Genomic DNA, 17,265 nt, shown 5'->3' with positions numbered 1-17,265 from the left:
AAGAGCACTGCAAGGCATTGATGAGGCAGCTGAATGTCTTTGTCTTTACTTCTCCCTGTATCAAAGAGGTGTCTTTGGGTAGATCTCTCTGAAACATGATGTCTCATGAATCTCAGGTTGCTTACTTGAAATCCCTCATTCTTTTAACACTTTATAACGAGAAACATTGTCTGCTTGGAGTTATTATGAGATGCCTTGTGTCTGGAAGGGTTAATCCAGGGGACTCTTCCAAGCCTATCTTCCACCCCTTCTCCCCATACCTTCTCCACTGCCAGCCTTATTTTTTTTGGACCGGTAGCCTCACATTTCTCTAATTTAAATGTGCAAATGCTTTGCAGTCACGGTCCAGTAGCTGGGTTAATCTCAGACCCCTGGAGTGGCAGATGGCTGATTTGTTGCTGATTCCAGTTATGGAGAATCGTGCCACCTATTATCTTTACACAGGCTGCTGCTTAAAAGGATGCCTTGGGCAAAATCAGTAAAAAGCAAAGTAAACACTTTCTGATCTGCATCACCACAGGTGAAAATGTAAAAATACTTCACCTTTGTGTGAGGGGCTGGAGAGGTGGACAAGGGCTGGAGAGATGGACAAAGAAGGAAGAGGAAGTGGGAGGAGAAGAAGGGGAGAGAAAGGTCTCAGTTTTTTTTGTGTACCAGAAGTGCAGGAGCACAGGGCAGAGTGGGTTTGCTGCAGTCATGATGCTGAATCACAGGCTCTTACCCTGTTTTAAATGGTTTTGCAATGTGGTAATCCTTGGCTTCAGCTCCCTGCTTTAACTCCTAAACAAAGCAGGCGGGTTGGCATCCTGTGACACCTTCCTGCTCTTCCCAAGCCTGATGCAGGTTGTCACAGGAGTCCATGGCACCACTCCCTGCCACCACGGCTCATTGCACGCCCCGCCTGCACTGAGTTCTCAGCTGGCACCGGCTGGCCAGGTAGTGGTGGGGATGCCAAAAAGTGTGTGGAGATGGAGAAGGGCAGAATGAAACTTTGGATGCTTGTGACAGTTTTCTGCATGGTCGTTCCCACAATCAAGGTTTTCTCTTTTCTTTTTGCTCTGGGAAACGCCACAGAGTCAGATGAAGAATTTGGGAAGAGAGTGTGGGTTCCCTGTGCAGAGTCCAGTGACGAAATCTGTGAATAAGGTAAGAACAAGTGGTTATGGCTGGGGAGGGTTTTTTTTTCCCTTCCTAATCCATTACTTCAGTGTTAGCTACAAAATTCAGGATGTCTGTAGGACAGAAACATATTGCATGAGATTTGCTAAGCTAAGGAGTCTAAAAAGATCATAATAACTTGTTCTTAATGCATGCCATTATGATGGTTTGGGTTTTAGAACAGTTTGTATTGTAACCAAATGATCTATGTGTGAATAATTGTTACCAACCTCCTGACACCAGGACCTAATTAGGAAGTAAGAGCCTTAAATAGGCCATTTACGTAGTGAGCTTCCATATGCCTCCTTGGGCAATTTATTTCCTTCATTCCATTGAGATATAATGAGAATGAAACTCCTAGAACTGCCTTTGAGTCCAAGGCTCTTCTCTTCATCTCCTCTGCAGTTATAGCCTGCTATTGAGAAGATAATATCTATTTCCCTGTTCAGAAAGAACAAGCTGCTATACTGCTGCTCTTATTCAAGATTACCCAACTTTCTCTATTTCTGAGTTTCCAGTGGAAATAGAATGAGAAATGCCAACACAACCTTCAACCTAAGAAAACTGTAATGCTGCCAGAGGAAGTACAAAGAAGGTTAGGTCAGGATGACCTTGAAAGAGTACTACCTATCCTATCTACCTCAAAACCCTGCTGGAAAGCTAATGTTGTGGCATTTCAGTCAATGCAATTGAGGAACTCGGTGAATAGATACAATTTGAAGAGGTCTGTGCTGGTTCTGCTTTACTTCCCTCCCGATAGGATGTGAGGAAGGGGGAGAGATTGTTAGAAGGCTGCCTGAGTTTTGCCTTACATTTGAGTATTTAGCTCTGTCTGAACCAACATGCTCTATGGGACTCAGTTCGTGTTATGTTGTAGAGCGTGGTCATTCAGTATGATTTCAGGAGAAATCCTTTATTTCCAAACACATCTAACATGCATGACTCTTCCATGTGTCCTGTGTCCCATTTCCTTCTTTTATTCCCATCAACCTGAAATCAGCAAAACAAGTGTATGACTGAGTGCCAGTTTCTGTTGGGGTGAACTTCAGTAAGTGCTCAAGGTTTTGTTTGTTTTTCCCTCAAAATCAGGGCCTTGTTGAGCTTCCCAGGGAAAGACAATTCCACCCTCAACGATTTTATGATAATTCACTTGCGTGTTCCCTTCCAGGAATTGTCATTGCCTTCCAGAAGGGAGGTTAGTGCTGGTCCCCTTGCAGTGATAATTATAATCAGACCTGTCAGCCTTCACACAGTCTACGCTTATCACTTGCATTTAGGAGGATTTTTCCCGAAGCCTATTACCAGTGCTGCTTCTCAGGGAAAAATAGTCATGATTTTTTCTGCTAATCTTTGATGGCTCTCAGCTTTGAAAGCATGGAGAAGAGCAAAATGACTGCCAGTTGCAGTTAAAGAAACTGTCTGTTGGTCCTGGTGTATTGCTCTGCATCTGGAGAGCCAGGGAATGGGCAGGGAGCCTGGGAATTGCTGAGAGGTTTGATTTGGTTGTGACAATTCCTCAGGTGTGCAGGAGACACAAACCAGTGCTTTTTCCAATGGTAATACTCACAGAAATGAGCTCTGCAGACCTGCTAGAGAAGGGCTTCAGGTGTTCCGTGGCTGTTAGCAGTGGTACCCTCCCTCCCCGCTGTTCTGAGCAGTGATCTGTGGTTTTGCCATGTTGAACTGCTTGGTTGCAGGATGGCCAGAGAATTGGCTGTGGATGGTGTTGGAGGTGATGGCTGGCATCCAGGGGTGGGCACAGTGCAGGACTGATGGACCCACTGTCGCTGGCAACCTGCGTACAGCGGTGACCAGCTGGCCAATGTGGTAGTGTTGGGTAGGACGTGGTTTGGTGTTCTTTTCATCCCAGGGTGCTGAAAAATTGCCCAGTGTAGTGTTATTCACTGGGAGATGCAACACCCTATTTCCTAGATTTCCCCCCATTTTCACTCCATTATTCCTGTTGGTGTGCTAATAACCCCCCTTTCTTTTGCTAACTTAGAAACAAAAATTGTAGTCATTTTTACCGTTTCATTAGTCTAAATGAATGATGTGTCTTTTTGTCCCTCCTGTATTTTCACCATGCTCTTCATGAAGTGCTCAGAGATTTGGGCTCCCTTGTTTTTGGCAGAATTTTCAAGGAATCATCAGTTTATAGAGTTTGTAGTAGAAGTGGTAGGAGAGTTGAAACTCTTATGTCCCATGCAGTTACATATTTACAGTGTGCAGGGACATGATTTGCCTTTGTTTTATTTAAAATCACTGGGAACCAGAGGTGTATTTATCAGGTGTTACTCCCTGAAGGAAGATGAATGCCATATAGCAAAGACTTCATCTGTTATACAAACGGGTTTGAAGGCTTTGCTATTGTACTCCTCTGCCTGCTGCACGGAGTGAAAATGCCTTTGGCTGAATGGAGACAGAGTGATACTTAGTGGTAGCATCTTATGACCTTTTGATCAGCTAAGATCTCAAGCCATATTAGTGGACAGATTATGATGTGATGGAAAGAGGGCCAGGAATAGCTTTTTTATCATGAGATCCTTCTTGCAAATATCCTTCTTTGGTATATTCAGGTGTTAATCACTGGAGCCAGGACAATAGTTTGAGAACAGGGGAGTGAAACACTGGTACAGGCACTGAAAATACACCCGGGTTTGCCAACTACAGTTGGATATTGCATTTTACAGTTTCTCCCTAATATTCTCCTACCCTACTGTTTCTATTAAGGCTGTGTGTGACCCTGCAATATTTCCTAGCATTAATAACCCCATTTTGGGCATAAAGATCTTCCACAAAATGGACTCTGAGTCGTTGGACCATAGGGGAGCTGCAGTCCCCGAATTGAAGGTATGCACATGGCGAATAAGGATGTCTGGCTGTGAAGAGAAACATTCACATGGAAATGTCTCTGTCATTTGTGAGATAATGACAGTAATGCTTAAACCTATTTCAACCCTTTTCAGGAGTAAAAATGCAGCTTTTTTTTTTTTTTTTTTTTTTTTTTTTTTTTAAATAAATGCACAGCCTTAATAGTATTTCTCTTTTTACAGAGCTGAACAGAAAGGAGAACAACTTTTACACTGATCCTACTTACCTGCCTGTGCAGGTTACTCCTTAAATTTTGCTGTGTGCTTAAAGTAGATTCCTTTTTATCTTAATGGCCAATATGAATCTTCAGCCTCCTGGATAACTGGGAATAAAAGAATGCTGATTAATTGCTGACTCTGCACATTGATAATGATTGTGCACAAGTTTGATCTGGCTGTTGTGGCTGCTTTTGGAAGGAGAGAAGGATGGACATGTGTTTGTGAAGCCTGATGTGAATGCATTTCGGACTATCTGAGCATGAGGACGTGCCCAGGCAGCCCATGCTGATTATGGAGGATGTAGCATCGCCCTGTAGAGGGTTAGCACAGGGATATTTGAGTGTGTGCATGTTTTGCTTCCTTCTGGAGCCAAACTAGCTGCTCATTTTCCCAGTAAGAAGAAGGAGAAGGGCTGGCAGTGTGTGAGTCCCAAACTGCTGTCAGTGTAGTGACGACGCTGATGCACCATGTCTGGAGAACAATAGCTGCCACAGCCCAATGGAAACTCTTTGAAAATGAGAAGGTTATGGAGGTGGAGGAAATGCACAGCAGGACACTGTCTTCTCTTATCTCCCCCAGCCTCTTCAATTAGGTGCCTGCTGGGATTCCCACTCCTTCTGCCTTTTGCACTAGATCATAGGATCGTGAGGTGTTAGATTTTGCTGGCATGAAGTCATCCACGGTCCTCCTGGCATTATAGCTTCCTGAGTCAGGGAGCCGCTGTGAAGTGTTGAGGCTGTGAGCCCACATGGTGCTTTTAGCTGCAGCTGCCAGGGCCACAGAGGTGTCCAAACAGGAGCCGGGAGCAGGCACCAGCTGCCTGACCCTTTGGGAAAAGCAGGGACTGCAAAGGGTGGACAGCAGCCTTGGGAAAGTGCTATTGCCAAAACACAGGAGGCTTACTATAAGGTGCTTCCTCCCAAGCCCCACCTGCAAGCCATGAGTCAGGTGCTGCATGGGTGATGCTCACAAACAAGCACTGCAAGTGTTGTGAGTGAAACTGTTCAAAGGGATGGGTTCCTCTGAACAGCTCCCATCTGAGAGCAAGAGCTTCTGATGCCAGCTTTGAAACCTTTTCCCTGAGAAGTTTTTGTGGTGTGTGGTGAAGAAAGTGCAGGTACAAAACGTTTCCTTTGCCTCCCTCTGCCACCTTGTAGTGCTTGAGTCCCTGTGGGGTGTAGGAGGGTGCCTGGATTTGGGCGGCACCATGTCAAGATCTTCCCTCTTTGTGTGGGGTTGTTCTAATCCTGCTGTGCCTTCTGACAAATGATCCCTGCCCTCTCTAATCAATTCTTCCCAAAGTAAACAGCTTGCTTTCAGCTTCTTGTAGCTCAGAGGGATCCATGAAAATACACTTTCTTTGCCTTGGGCAGCTCAGCCCTGAAGTTCCTATGGGACATCTTATGGTCTTCCAATGTAGCATATTTGGAGGATATGGCAGCTACTTGAGGTGGGATGATGTTTTTGCAAACAGTGAAGATGTGGTGTCAGGCAGATGACAGTCGTGTTGGGTGGGAAAAAGAGGACAGTGGTTTGCTTATGAAGATAAACTGCCCATGTATAAGATCTTTGCAGTTTTAAGCAAATAACATCTGCTTCCTTGAAATTACTCTTTAGACTGCAAACAGAAGTAATCTCCAGTTTCTCACTGAGTAAGAGTAATTTCATGAACCAGCAGAAGATTGTCATTGTATCCAAATTTAGAGCCATACACTTCTCTTGGCTGGAAAGAGATGATCTTGGTCAGGAAAAGAGGGAGAAGGACACGTTATACCAATGTCTTAAGCAAGTTAAGCAGTGTCTAGGAATATTCACAGGAGTGTGACTGGGTATACTTAAACTACTAGACCAGTCCTTGGCACACTTTTGTTCCACAACAAATAGCAAGCTCCTAAATCATTCCTAAGCATGGATCAGGGATCATCCTAGTAAGCTGTTTGCATTTAGCTGCGGCGTTAGGGAAGTTATGACATGGTTGTGAGCAGATACACAAACTGTTCTGTGCCAGTTGGCCTCAATGCCTGGGAGTATTTCTGGGCACATTTAGTTTACTAGTGGCAGAAGAGGCTCAGGCCCAACTGAGAAACTGAACTCCAGGAACCTAAACTCCATTTGTCAGCAGTGGGAGGAAGGAGCTACCATCAGAGGCTGGTTCAGCCTCCCTTTGTCCTGACCTCTCCAAATCATAGACCATTGCTAAGGCAGCTAAACCTACAGGGTTCAATATGTTGCTAGTGGAGAAAAGGCCGTGTCTGGTACAGGTGCTTTTCCTGCATGTGTACTGTTCACTTCCCCTGCCTTTCTGAGCTCAGAATTTTAAAAAGAGCACTGAGTCATTACAGTGTTCTTTCCTGCAGCAGTGAGTGCCACCCATTATTTTTCTTCATCAAAAGTATTTCTTTCTCCCTCACCATAGGGAAGTTCCTTTCTCAATAGATTCCAGCCATAAGATCAGTGTTCAATATAATTTCCTTTTAATGTTTGGGTGGTTGATAGTTAAATGTGTCCATAGGACACAATTTTAGACTTAGCTAGAATAAAACAGCTCCTGGAAGGATGCAGCATTATGTCTTTCAAATACAAGGAAACCCATTGTTTGATAAAGCAAGATTTATTCTGAGTTCATCCTATCCAAATATATATGTATTTATATCTACTTTTTCACACTGAATCAAATTCTGGGTGAAAAAAAAATAACTGCCTTGACTACTGCAGCCAAAGTGTAATGTTTCATTATCTTTTCTTTCATTGAATTCTGTTCATGCACAAGCTGATCTGATATAATACATGTTTAAACACATCAAAGAAAACATTTTCCCTTCAAGAATACCTCAAGTGTTCGGTCACAGCGGGGATGAAATTATTGATTGAATTTGGCTTATATTTGGAAACCTGACCTTAATCTGTGAAGGTTTCAATGAAGAAGATGTTTTCCCCAGGTATTTCAGTAAGTCAGATAAGTAAATTTTATTTTTGACATGGTAAAGATGTTCCATTTCAGAGAAAGGGAGCGGTATCCAACTTAGGTCACTGAAACTCAGTTCCCTGTGTTGCTTTTTAACAACTGCACATTTATTATTTCAGTGTCCCAGTTTGCTATCTAGTATCAATGAGCTGCTACATGCCTAATAATCAATAGTTCTGCCAGTTGAGTATGCCCTGGAAATACAATATTACTGGTAATATTGATCCTCACAGCAGAAATCAAGGCATCAAACTTTGCAGGCATTACTTGCTAGCACCCTGGTTTTTGCTTAAAGGGCAGGTGGTTTGAAAGTCTCTATCCCCCTGGGACCAATGTTTCCTCTGCATTTTCCTTCTGTGTATAATAACAAGCAGAAACATCAGCAGATAAGGGTATCAGGGCACAGGCAACCTGCAGATATGGTGCACAGAGTTTCATTTGAGCCTTCTGTGGTTCATGGGTGCCTCAAACCAGCTGCAAAGAGTGCTGGTAAAACCAAACTGCATCAGGTCCAGTATCAGTCTCTAATGGTGCAGCTCAGCAGCCTGGCTGGGCAAACTAATTAACATCCCGGTGTCCTCTTCCTCATGGGAAGAGTGAGATGGATGGCTGGAGACCTCTGGCAGCCTTCTGCAAGCACCCTGAGCAACGTCATTAGTGAAGACTCATGTGGCTTGCTTGCAGAGGTGACTTCAGGCTCAAGTTATCCATTGGGGGGAAAAAAAAAGTCCTTCAGCATTGAGGTGTGCTGGCAGCATCAAGAGCATCTGTTCTTGGCTCTTGTGTCCCCTCTAGGCTGCCAGGGTGCCTTGGGAAGAAGAAAAAGTGATGCTCCTCCTTCCTGCTTGTGCATTCACACACCCTCCCCCCCCCCCGCCATGAGTTTGGCCCTCTTTACCTTATCTCTAATTAATGGCTTTACAATGAAGCTGTGAATGAAAGTTTGGCAGATTGGTTTTACAATTGTCAGTCTTCCCAGAAGCAGCCCAGAATTTCATTAACTGAGATACAAGCGTGATTTCCTATAAGCTCTTTTTCAGATTTTACTAGATCCAGATAAATTAAATCAGTATTTTATCTATGTGACACCAAAATTAGTTGGCACAGTACTCTCCGTATGGGAATAGTACTGTTTTTATCTCTTGTATTTAAGCAGCAGCTGCACTATAAGATGCTCCTGTTTCTTTAATAAGTGTCTCTCCTTCAGTAATAGGAGTGCTGGGGAGAAAGTAACCTGTAGGTGAGCAGAGCATAACTTCAGTGAGGACATGCAGGCATCTGGGAGAAGGGAATGGCTCTACCCTACTGCCATGGCTGGGAAAAGGTGCAGGACAATGGTGGAAGCATAAAAGCAAGAGCCTCAGATTGCTGGAGGTAGTTAATGAGAGCCCCTGACAAGGTGAGGGAAGAAAACGTCTTTCCTTACATGTCTTAGGAAGAGGGAACCAGGAGAGATGGTGCCCACCACAGTGCCTCGCTCCCCTCCTCAGGAAGGTGGCTTCATCTCTGATTGAGGGAACAGGAGGTACACATCATCCCTTACTGGGAGGAATCAGGGTCAGGTTCAATGTGCTCAGAGCAATCCTGAGTTTCAGGGGAAATGCAATGCGAAGCTCTGTAGCTACTGGCAATTTCCTAAGATGGACTTTATAGCAAAGATTGCATTTCTGCACTTTCAGGGGGGAAGAAACACAAATTTAGACATTCAGCCAGGAACAGGTATGACTTGTAGCTCAGGGTTGCTACTTTGCAGGAACCATGGAGTCAGAGCTGAAGTTGTCATCAGTTGTGGCTGTGTATTACCAACTAAAGGAGGTGAAGCCATGGGTGCACACTCTTCAAAACCTTTCTTTCTCCAGCAGTATCATCTCTTCTCTGTAGAGTTTCAGCAGCTTACTTCAGCTGCTTCAGCTGAAACCACGAATGATGTATTTTTTTTTTTTTTTCCTTTCCATTGGATGATGAGTGAATGGCCATTTCTGCCCTTATCTCCTCTTTTAGATAAAGTGCTCCAAAATGCCATCATTGAAGTTCAGAGGTCATTGGTGACTTCAAAATCCTCTCCAATTGCCTTGGATCAAAACCAAATGAAATAAAAATCAATGTGAAAGTCAAGAGGCTAAGGCACCAAAATAATGTGTCCAATGCAACCAGCTTGCTGGTTTCAAAGTGTTTCTGGCAGCCATCTGCTTGTTTGAATTTGAGGATGTGACGCTTTTAAAAGTCAGAGAAAAAAAGCACACTCTCGACCACAGTCTTCAGATATTTTACTTGATAACAGGAGTATCTGGTTTTTTTGTGCCCATTTTCTTACGGCTTCAAGAATGTCTTGTTTTGCAGTTGTACTGTCAGCAAGTGTTCTTGGTGCTGAAATACCACTATGTGTCATTTTCTAATTTTTTTTTTTTTAAAAAAGCAATCTTTTTGAAGCCTCAAAACGTTCTCCCCTCACCCTTTTTCATGAATGAGCAACAGAATAGAGTGTGCTATTAAAACTTAATAGCCACCCATTTATTTGCACAGTTAATGATTGGCCCCTTTTAGCTAAAAAGATACATTTTTTTTTTTTTTTTTTTGGTGCTACTCCTTTTCAACTCTGTGGTCTCTGCCTTGTCCTGTGTAACAAAGAAACCAGTCCTTTTATGGATGGTGTTAACCAAGACACCAGTGACCGCATCACATTTAAGAGCTAAATTCCCCTTTTATTCTCAAAGGTGGTCAGGATCAAAGCACCAAGAGGCCAAAGAGAGAGAAACTTGAACTCTTAGTGTATCCTTCCTGTGAACAAATAAATGCATTATATGTTCCCTTGCTGCCAGTGTTAAGAAGATGATATTGTAGCCATCCATAAAAATCCACGTCGTGGTTGGACCGTCTTAAAACAAATACATTATTGTTCTTGGCCCAAAGACTCTGTGACATTAAAAGGTGAAGATGGGAGTCAAAGGGTTGGCAGAGGCAGGCAGGCAGCAGTGGGAAAAGGCGTCAGGGTGCCTGTCGACACACCCAGCTGTGTCCAGCTGTTGCTGGGGTTGGGTGTGTTACGCTGGGGGAGGTTTGCAAGCGGGCTGTGGACACGGCTGGTGGATGTGTAACAAGAACCCTTCCTTTGCAAGAGAGACAGCCTTGGAGCAGAGATGAAGGTGTATTAGTTGAAATTGTTTACACTCTTACTTGGCACTTGCTTAAGGAAAACATTCTTTCTGAATTTAATTTTTTTTTTTTTTTGTTAAATATGTAATGAATAAGGCATTCATAAACCAATGAAAGCTGCATTTTCATCAACTATAATGGACTTCATTAAATTCTGGACATTTACCACATCACAATGTTTATCTGCAAGGCAGTATTTCCCTGTGCTTAATAAAAGGGGACAGCAGGAGTACCACAGCAAATTTAAGCCACTTCTAGCACTCAGTGTCAGGGTTTTAATGCACCCACATTATCTTGACTTCTTTTTATGGCTTCGTCTTGCTTTATGTGACAATGCTTAGTTTTTGTGTCATGCCTTTCACACATAAATTTCACGAAGCAGGGCAAGACATTATGCCCATTTTAGAGAACAGAAAAGCACAAAGTGAGGAAATTTGGTGGTGGCCACAGAGCAGCACTGCTGGGAGCAGACCTCGATCTTCTCTCCATCCCAGGAGTCCACTGCATCTCCAAGAGGAAGCTTTACCCCTTTGCAGACAGGCTTGTGTGGGATATGAATCAAAGGCTTGCCACAAACAGGGTTGAAGGGAGTGGGCAGCACCCCGATGGGTTTTTGGGGCACTGGATTGCTTTTCTCAGAAGTGGCAACTGGAAGGGTAAATATTCAGTCTGGTAGATAAACAAATAGCATGAGTCTGCCTGTGTTTTCCTTCCATTTTTATCACTGGCCATATCCTGTTGTGTCTTTCTAGTGGGATTTTCTGTAAATCTTGTTTGGCATGGAGAAGGGAAGATCTGACCTCCCCTTTGCTGAACTTGCCTGTTTGTCATCCTCTGGTGTCAAACTTGCCCTGAGGGCAGCTTGGGTTCAGTCTTCTTCTGAAGCTGTGTCTCAACACCAAGACAAGATACTCTTTCTGATAAAAGTTTAAGAAAGCATCATTACCCAATGAAATGTACTTTGAGAACCTGGCTGCTCCCTACAGATTAATGATTTTGTGAGGATTTTGAAATACATTGAGGAAATACTTAGAAGCCTCTAGCTGAAATTTCCCTGTCTGCGCAGGTCTGACCTGTGGGGGACAGTTGGTTTTCTGGAAGAGGTCTCAGATCAGTGGATGAGGATGTTTTGGCCAAAGAGTCTAGCAAGTTGCAGAAGTGTTTTCTGAGCACAGACACTCAGCCGTTATTAACTTTCTATTAAATAGTATGAGAAATATTCCAGAGGGTGCTCACATGGGCATTTGTGTGTGAGAGAGAAGGCAATTTTATCTGCATGGCGACTAAAGCACCAAAATCACCCTTTAGTGACATCACCACGTGCAAATTTCATCCCTGTATATAACTTACAGTATTTTAGGTGCTGAATGTATAGAGCTGTTAGTGCTAGACTTGAACTTGTGAAGAACTAGGGGAACACAGAGGTGGAAATTATTAAAATTCCCAGGTCAGATCTGTTTCTTTCCACACATTTCTCCTGCATTGCTTAGTTTGTGCAAATCTTCATTACCTGTCTTGTGGCCGGTGGACATAACCAGGGAAGGGCATCCTGAAGTTTCTATCTGCAGATAGAAGCCTGATATACTCCAGAAGGGAAAAAAAGAGCAATTGGCTACATGAAAACTAAGCCAACTAAATATCTGAGTCGTGTTTTGAAAGTGAGCATGGGCGGCATCAAAAATTTTCCATCAGCTGTAATAATGCCAATTACTTTGCCAATTGCTGATTCCACTGTGATTTGTTTAGTGCAGTCAGGCTTTGTCCTCTTGCCTGGGCGGATAGGCTTTGTTTATGCTGATTGATCATTTGCAGAGCTTCTCTCTCTTTTTTTTTTTTTTTTTTTTTCCTTGTGTTTTCTCTTTTCCCTGAGCCCAGCTAGGGCCAGAACAGCCCTCTCCCCCCTGAGCTCACCTGCAGCCAGGATAGTGCCAAAGGGTGATGTGTTCCTTGGGAGCAGGAGATGCTGCTGTTGTTCCCAACTACTCTGAATACAGAGATGATCCTCCATTCCCCTTTTGCCACTGAATTTAAAAAATAAAGGATGCTCCCAAGAAGCCAGGTAGCTTCTCAAGGATTGGGCAGTTGGGATCTGCTGGGGATGGTGGCTCTGAAGCTGTTTGCTTCTGTCTCAGGAGAGAGGAAGAGGGACCTTTTATCTCTCCAGATGGCAAAGGCACACAGGGACATGCGCCCTCAAAGTGAGTCTCCCTGGGAAATCATCAGGAGTTTTCCAGTACTGCTTACACTCAAGTCCATGGAAATTAATGGGTGTCTCCACAGCCATTTTGCACAAGAGCTGTGATTCTTCTCCTGTTAATTGGGGAAGAGGCATAATCATGGGCATTTAAGGAATGCATCTGCCTGATGGACAGGCTGAATGTAAACTGCTGTGATATCTTCCAGAGGCTTCAAAAGCTGTTTGAATTCCTTTCCCTCACCACTCAGGTCCAGGCTGGGGATGTTGGCTGACATTTCCTCTGTCCTCCCACCCGAGATGCCAAGGGATGGCTTCACTTCCAAGGTGCATAATGTCCTCCTCTCCCTTTTGCCTTGTGGTAGAAGTGATTGCCACCTCCAGAGCCCCAGTGATGGTGCATTTTGCAAATATCAGCCTTGCTTCCTGGTGGTTTTGGTGGCCTGCACTCAGCTTTGCCTCCTAGCTTGTCTTCACAGCCAGCTCCCTTGTACATGTGCCTGCAGAGCACTGCAAGCAGGGAGCAGTAGCAAAGCCACAGTAGCACCATTCTGACTGACACAGATGAGTATTTAAGCACTGGTGAACAGCAGAAAGTTCATGCAGGGCTTTCCTGTGCACCTGGTTTACCCTGGCCTTTCAGTCCCAGGCAGCTGGTGAGATAATAGAAGCACATCCTCACCAGTGTGAAGCAGGACTTGTTTCTAGCCATCCCTGGGGCTGTCAGAGGAGCCCCAGAAACATAATCTGCCACGTGAAGTATCAGCTAAAGGTGAGGCTATCAGCTCTTTCCTCATACCCTGCTATCGGTTTGTTTTGCAGCTGACAAATATGTGACACACTTTGCTGCTCACAGCGCTCCTCATCACCAGGAATTGTAAAAGATCCTCTGGATGTGTGTTCAGCCCTCACACTTCGTATCAGCCACAAACAGACACAAAGCAGACGAGCTGCTGGCTTATGTCAGAGAAATGTGGCAAAGGGAATTTGCGGGGGAACTGTTTAGTAACCCTAAATTGGGGAAATTAAAGCAGGCTTTGGTTGTAGGAGATGAGCTCACTGGGATGCAGTTCCTTTTTCCAGCAGTGTCACTGCAACAGACCTCATTCTTCATTGCCTGGCAGTTTGTGCAGTCCTCCAAACTGCTACAAATTGTGAGTGGATCTGAAATCTCCCCCTGTGCAGTCCAGTAGCAGTGTTTTTCATCCACATTGTGTTCACTGAAGTACAGCTGCCACGGGCACTAGCTGCCAGCCTTCTTTTCTTTGTGAGAAACCTAGACACAATGAAAAAAAAAAAATTTATTTTTCCAAGTCACAAACCCACTTTGCAACCAAGTTAAAAATAGATTTTTAACTTTGCCTGCCTCCTTTCTTACCTGCAGGACAGCCACACATTCAAAGACAGCTTATGTGTGGACATTTGTGGCACAGCTATTAGTTCAGCAGCCAGTAAGTCCATACCGTATTCAGTTAACCTTCAGCTAAAACAAACATCTTCAGTATTTTGAGGATACCCAAAGATATTCCTTTTCAGAAATCAGGCAAATCAAGTTCAGTTAGGATTAGTGTCAATGTCACTACCCTTTTTTTCTTTATTCCTTCCCATCCTCTGTACTGAGAGACCATGACATAATTGTGTATATGTTGCAATATAATAACTCATATGGAGATTTAAAATGGCCAAATGATTATAAAGTCAGACGTGGCTTAGTTTTTATGGCCAGCCTGGTGTTTATTTTAGGGAAGGACCCGTTATCTCATTATGTTGGAGTGCATATGAAGTCAAAGGCAGGCAGGTCTCTCTGCTGATATTTAATTTGGCTTTTTTTACGGGGTCATCTACTGGGTAATAGCAGCGTTCAGCAAAAGAAATAAAGCCAAATTTGTCACCAGCCTCGTTAGAGAAGCTTCATTTTTTGGGTTCCTAAGTCAAATCCAGTGGGTTCCCATTTGGATGTGTTTTCTATCAAAGCACAGGGGAAACCAAGCAATGGTATTTCTTGCAGATCTTGTGCCAAGTATTGCAGACTTTGGTTTTATTAAACCCTAGAAGACTCTGGAGACATTTCTTCTTTGCTCCAAGCCAGCAGAATATAGTTTTGCATAAAAAGAAAGGGAACAGCAGCTGATATGATGGGGATAGCACAAGGTAGAGAACAGGCCATGAGAAAAAGATGTGCTGTCTAACTCCAGCTAGTGTCTTGTACACACTGCTGCATGTGTATATCCCCATCCACGAAATGGGAAGATTAGTAATTCTCTATCTTGCAGAGAGTTAAGAAGCTAAATTAATTACTGTTTGTGAAGCTAATTGAGATTCCCAGATGAGTACTGTTTGGAACATTCTAATTCTTAGTATTGTTATTATTTCCATCGAGATTTGGCTCCATGTAATTAGTTGCTGTATCTGCAAACAGGTATGCTCTCTCCAGCTGTTTGGAGGCATTCCTCATGGGACTGGCCCATGCGGAGCCATGTGGCATGAAGACGCACTGGCAACAAGCTCCTTGACCTCACCCCAAACCTGTGCTTATCTTCTATGGCTGTGCTGTTCAGAAAGTCACGTTACTGCAAGTGAATGCAAACAGCTTAAAGAAAATGACCCTATTATAAATTTATGCACCTTTAGAAATTATTGTGGTAAATTATACTTGTGTGTGTGCACTGGAATAAAGCCCAGAGTTGGCTCACGTCCAGTCCAGGGAGGGAAAAGGCTTTCCAACAACGTGCAAGTGTCTCTAGGTTTGGCCATCAGTTTCTGTTGGATTTAATGTTAAAAAAATTCTCAGGGAATGTGTACCAGTCACATACTCTTTTAGTTTACATTCACACGTGCTGTTGAGCTCAGTAATTCTGAGTTAGCTTATTTTCAGAGAAAGTCAATGAAAGCTGTAGTTGTCTTTACTGAACATTCACTTGTCAAACACCTCTCCCACTTAAAAGCAGCACAACAGTAGTAGAACAAAAAGACCTACTAGAATGGTGCTGGTTTTAAAACAAAACAAACCTTTAAGATTATGTAAGAGCTATAGGAAGTGGAGTGTTTTATTTATGAATGTGGAAGTCTGTCTGTTCATTATTTCCTGAGTCTGGGTTGGTGTGTTTTGTTTTTCCCTTCCTTTCATAAATAAGCAATAATTGACATTGAGACATTCAAAGAGTAAGTTTTAAGGATCTTGAAACACCAGCAGCTTTGGAGGTTTCATCTACAAGAAGTTAAATCAGTATGAGCTGGAAAGCTTGGAGAAGTAAACAAAAGTAATCAAGTCAAGGTGTCAAAAAAGGCTGTGCAAATTAAACTGGAGTTGGGCTTGTTTAGCTTTCTTGTGCATAAAGCTTAGAAGAGATGGGCTCAATGCTGGGAAGATGGTTTTAAGCCAGCTCAGGCACTTTGCAGTGGTCACATCTCTGTTACAGTGGGAATATAGACGTGTAGGCATTTCTATTCACTTACCAAGCCAGTGAAATACTCAGCCTGATACTGTGTCCAATATAATGAATTTTAATATTGTGGGGTTTTTCTCCCTCTAAGCTGGAACAGTCCTTCAAAATCCATATTTGCCAAGGCAAATATATTTGGCCTAGAGGTAACTGGGAGATTCATTTTATACATCCTTGAATAAATGGCAGGCTGTACTCTATTTTCAAGGGCATGCTTATGGACACTGAGACACCTGAATGTCTTGAAAGATTTGCCACTGTGTCACTGGAAGTCTGAAATAAGCGTTGTCCTTGGTGTCTCCTTCAGTAGGAAATGTGTGGTTCGAAGGGGAGAGTTAATATAATAAATAGTTATTTAATCTTCTCTATGTCCAGCTTGAACTTGCAAATAATAGAAGCACAGCCAGGGTGCTTTTGCTTGCTAAATGTTCCACTGGCTTTCCCCCTATTAGCTAATATACCACTGGAAGGAACTGAAATTTTAGACCTGCATTTGCAGGATTCCCCAGCGTTGCTATCAGCAACCTCCCAAACCAATCCATTCAGTTGGTCCTTTGATGTGCAATTAAACCCAGGAAAAAATAGCTTTGTGTAATATATAAATAGAGAAGAGGAGAGATAAAGGCGGTGTTGAAGTCACTTGCTGACAGCTTGGCATCTGGATGTTAAAGGTGCATGCCACTACCTCTGCTTAAAAATGAGTCCTGAAAAGCATCTACTCGTTCCCAAATTCCAGCTCCCTGAAAATTTGCACTGTGTTTACCTTGCACCTTCTTTTGTTCAGCTGGAAAGCAAAGAAAAAAAAAAAAAGAAACCAAAAACCAAGGTCTGTGAGGCTGACTTGATTTTTCTTACCAGCAGAAATGAATTTTTTGTTAGAAGAAAATGACGGTGGCTCTCTTAAGACAGTGTTTTTATTAGATTATTTTTCTCTTTATCTCTATGAAAACAGCATTTTTGCAGGAAGCCATTAGGTTTACCCGTTCTTACTGATGAATAGCTGGCATGTGAAATATAGACCTCTTGCGTGTTGCAAAAGGTCAGAGTACGTTGCGTGTTCTTTGAGCATCAGGGGTAAGGCAGCCAGGCACTTTTTGATTAACCTGGCAAAAAGGTGAGATAATCCAAGTGGAAGCTACAGTATTTGAATGAACTTCAGCTGTTAATGTCTGCCATATCTGAAGGCCTGACTGATCCCCTGCCAGTTTTACGTTCGTGTAACTCGGTGGCCAAAATGGAGCTATCGTGCTTTGTATCAGCAGG

At 43.3% G+C, this 17,265-nt stretch overlaps 1 protein-coding gene across 1 annotated transcript in view; it reads left to right on the top strand.

Moving 5' to 3' along the window:
- Positions 1-1,037: 1,037 nt before the first annotated feature.
- The window catches only part of LOC103774975 (SET-binding protein-like), a gene marked incomplete at both ends in the record, with an annotated part of 61,218 nt that continues 44,990 nt past the window's right edge, over positions 1,038-17,265 (top strand). The window contains one exon of the mRNA XM_008942420.1: positions 1,038-1,146. Within this exon, the coding sequence (XP_008940668.1) occupies positions 1,038-1,146 (109 nt within the window). The remainder of the gene's footprint in view (positions 1,147-17,265) is intronic.

Source organism: Merops nubicus, unplaced genomic scaffold (genome assembly GCF_000691845.1).
Source record: "Merops nubicus isolate BGI_N331 unplaced genomic scaffold, ASM69184v1 scaffold14520, whole genome shotgun sequence".
NCBI classification, from domain to species: domain Eukaryota; kingdom Metazoa; phylum Chordata; class Aves; order Coraciiformes; family Meropidae; genus Merops; species Merops nubicus.
Note: the sequence above shows the minus strand (reverse complement) of the source record. Positions and strands in the feature narration are given on the sequence as shown.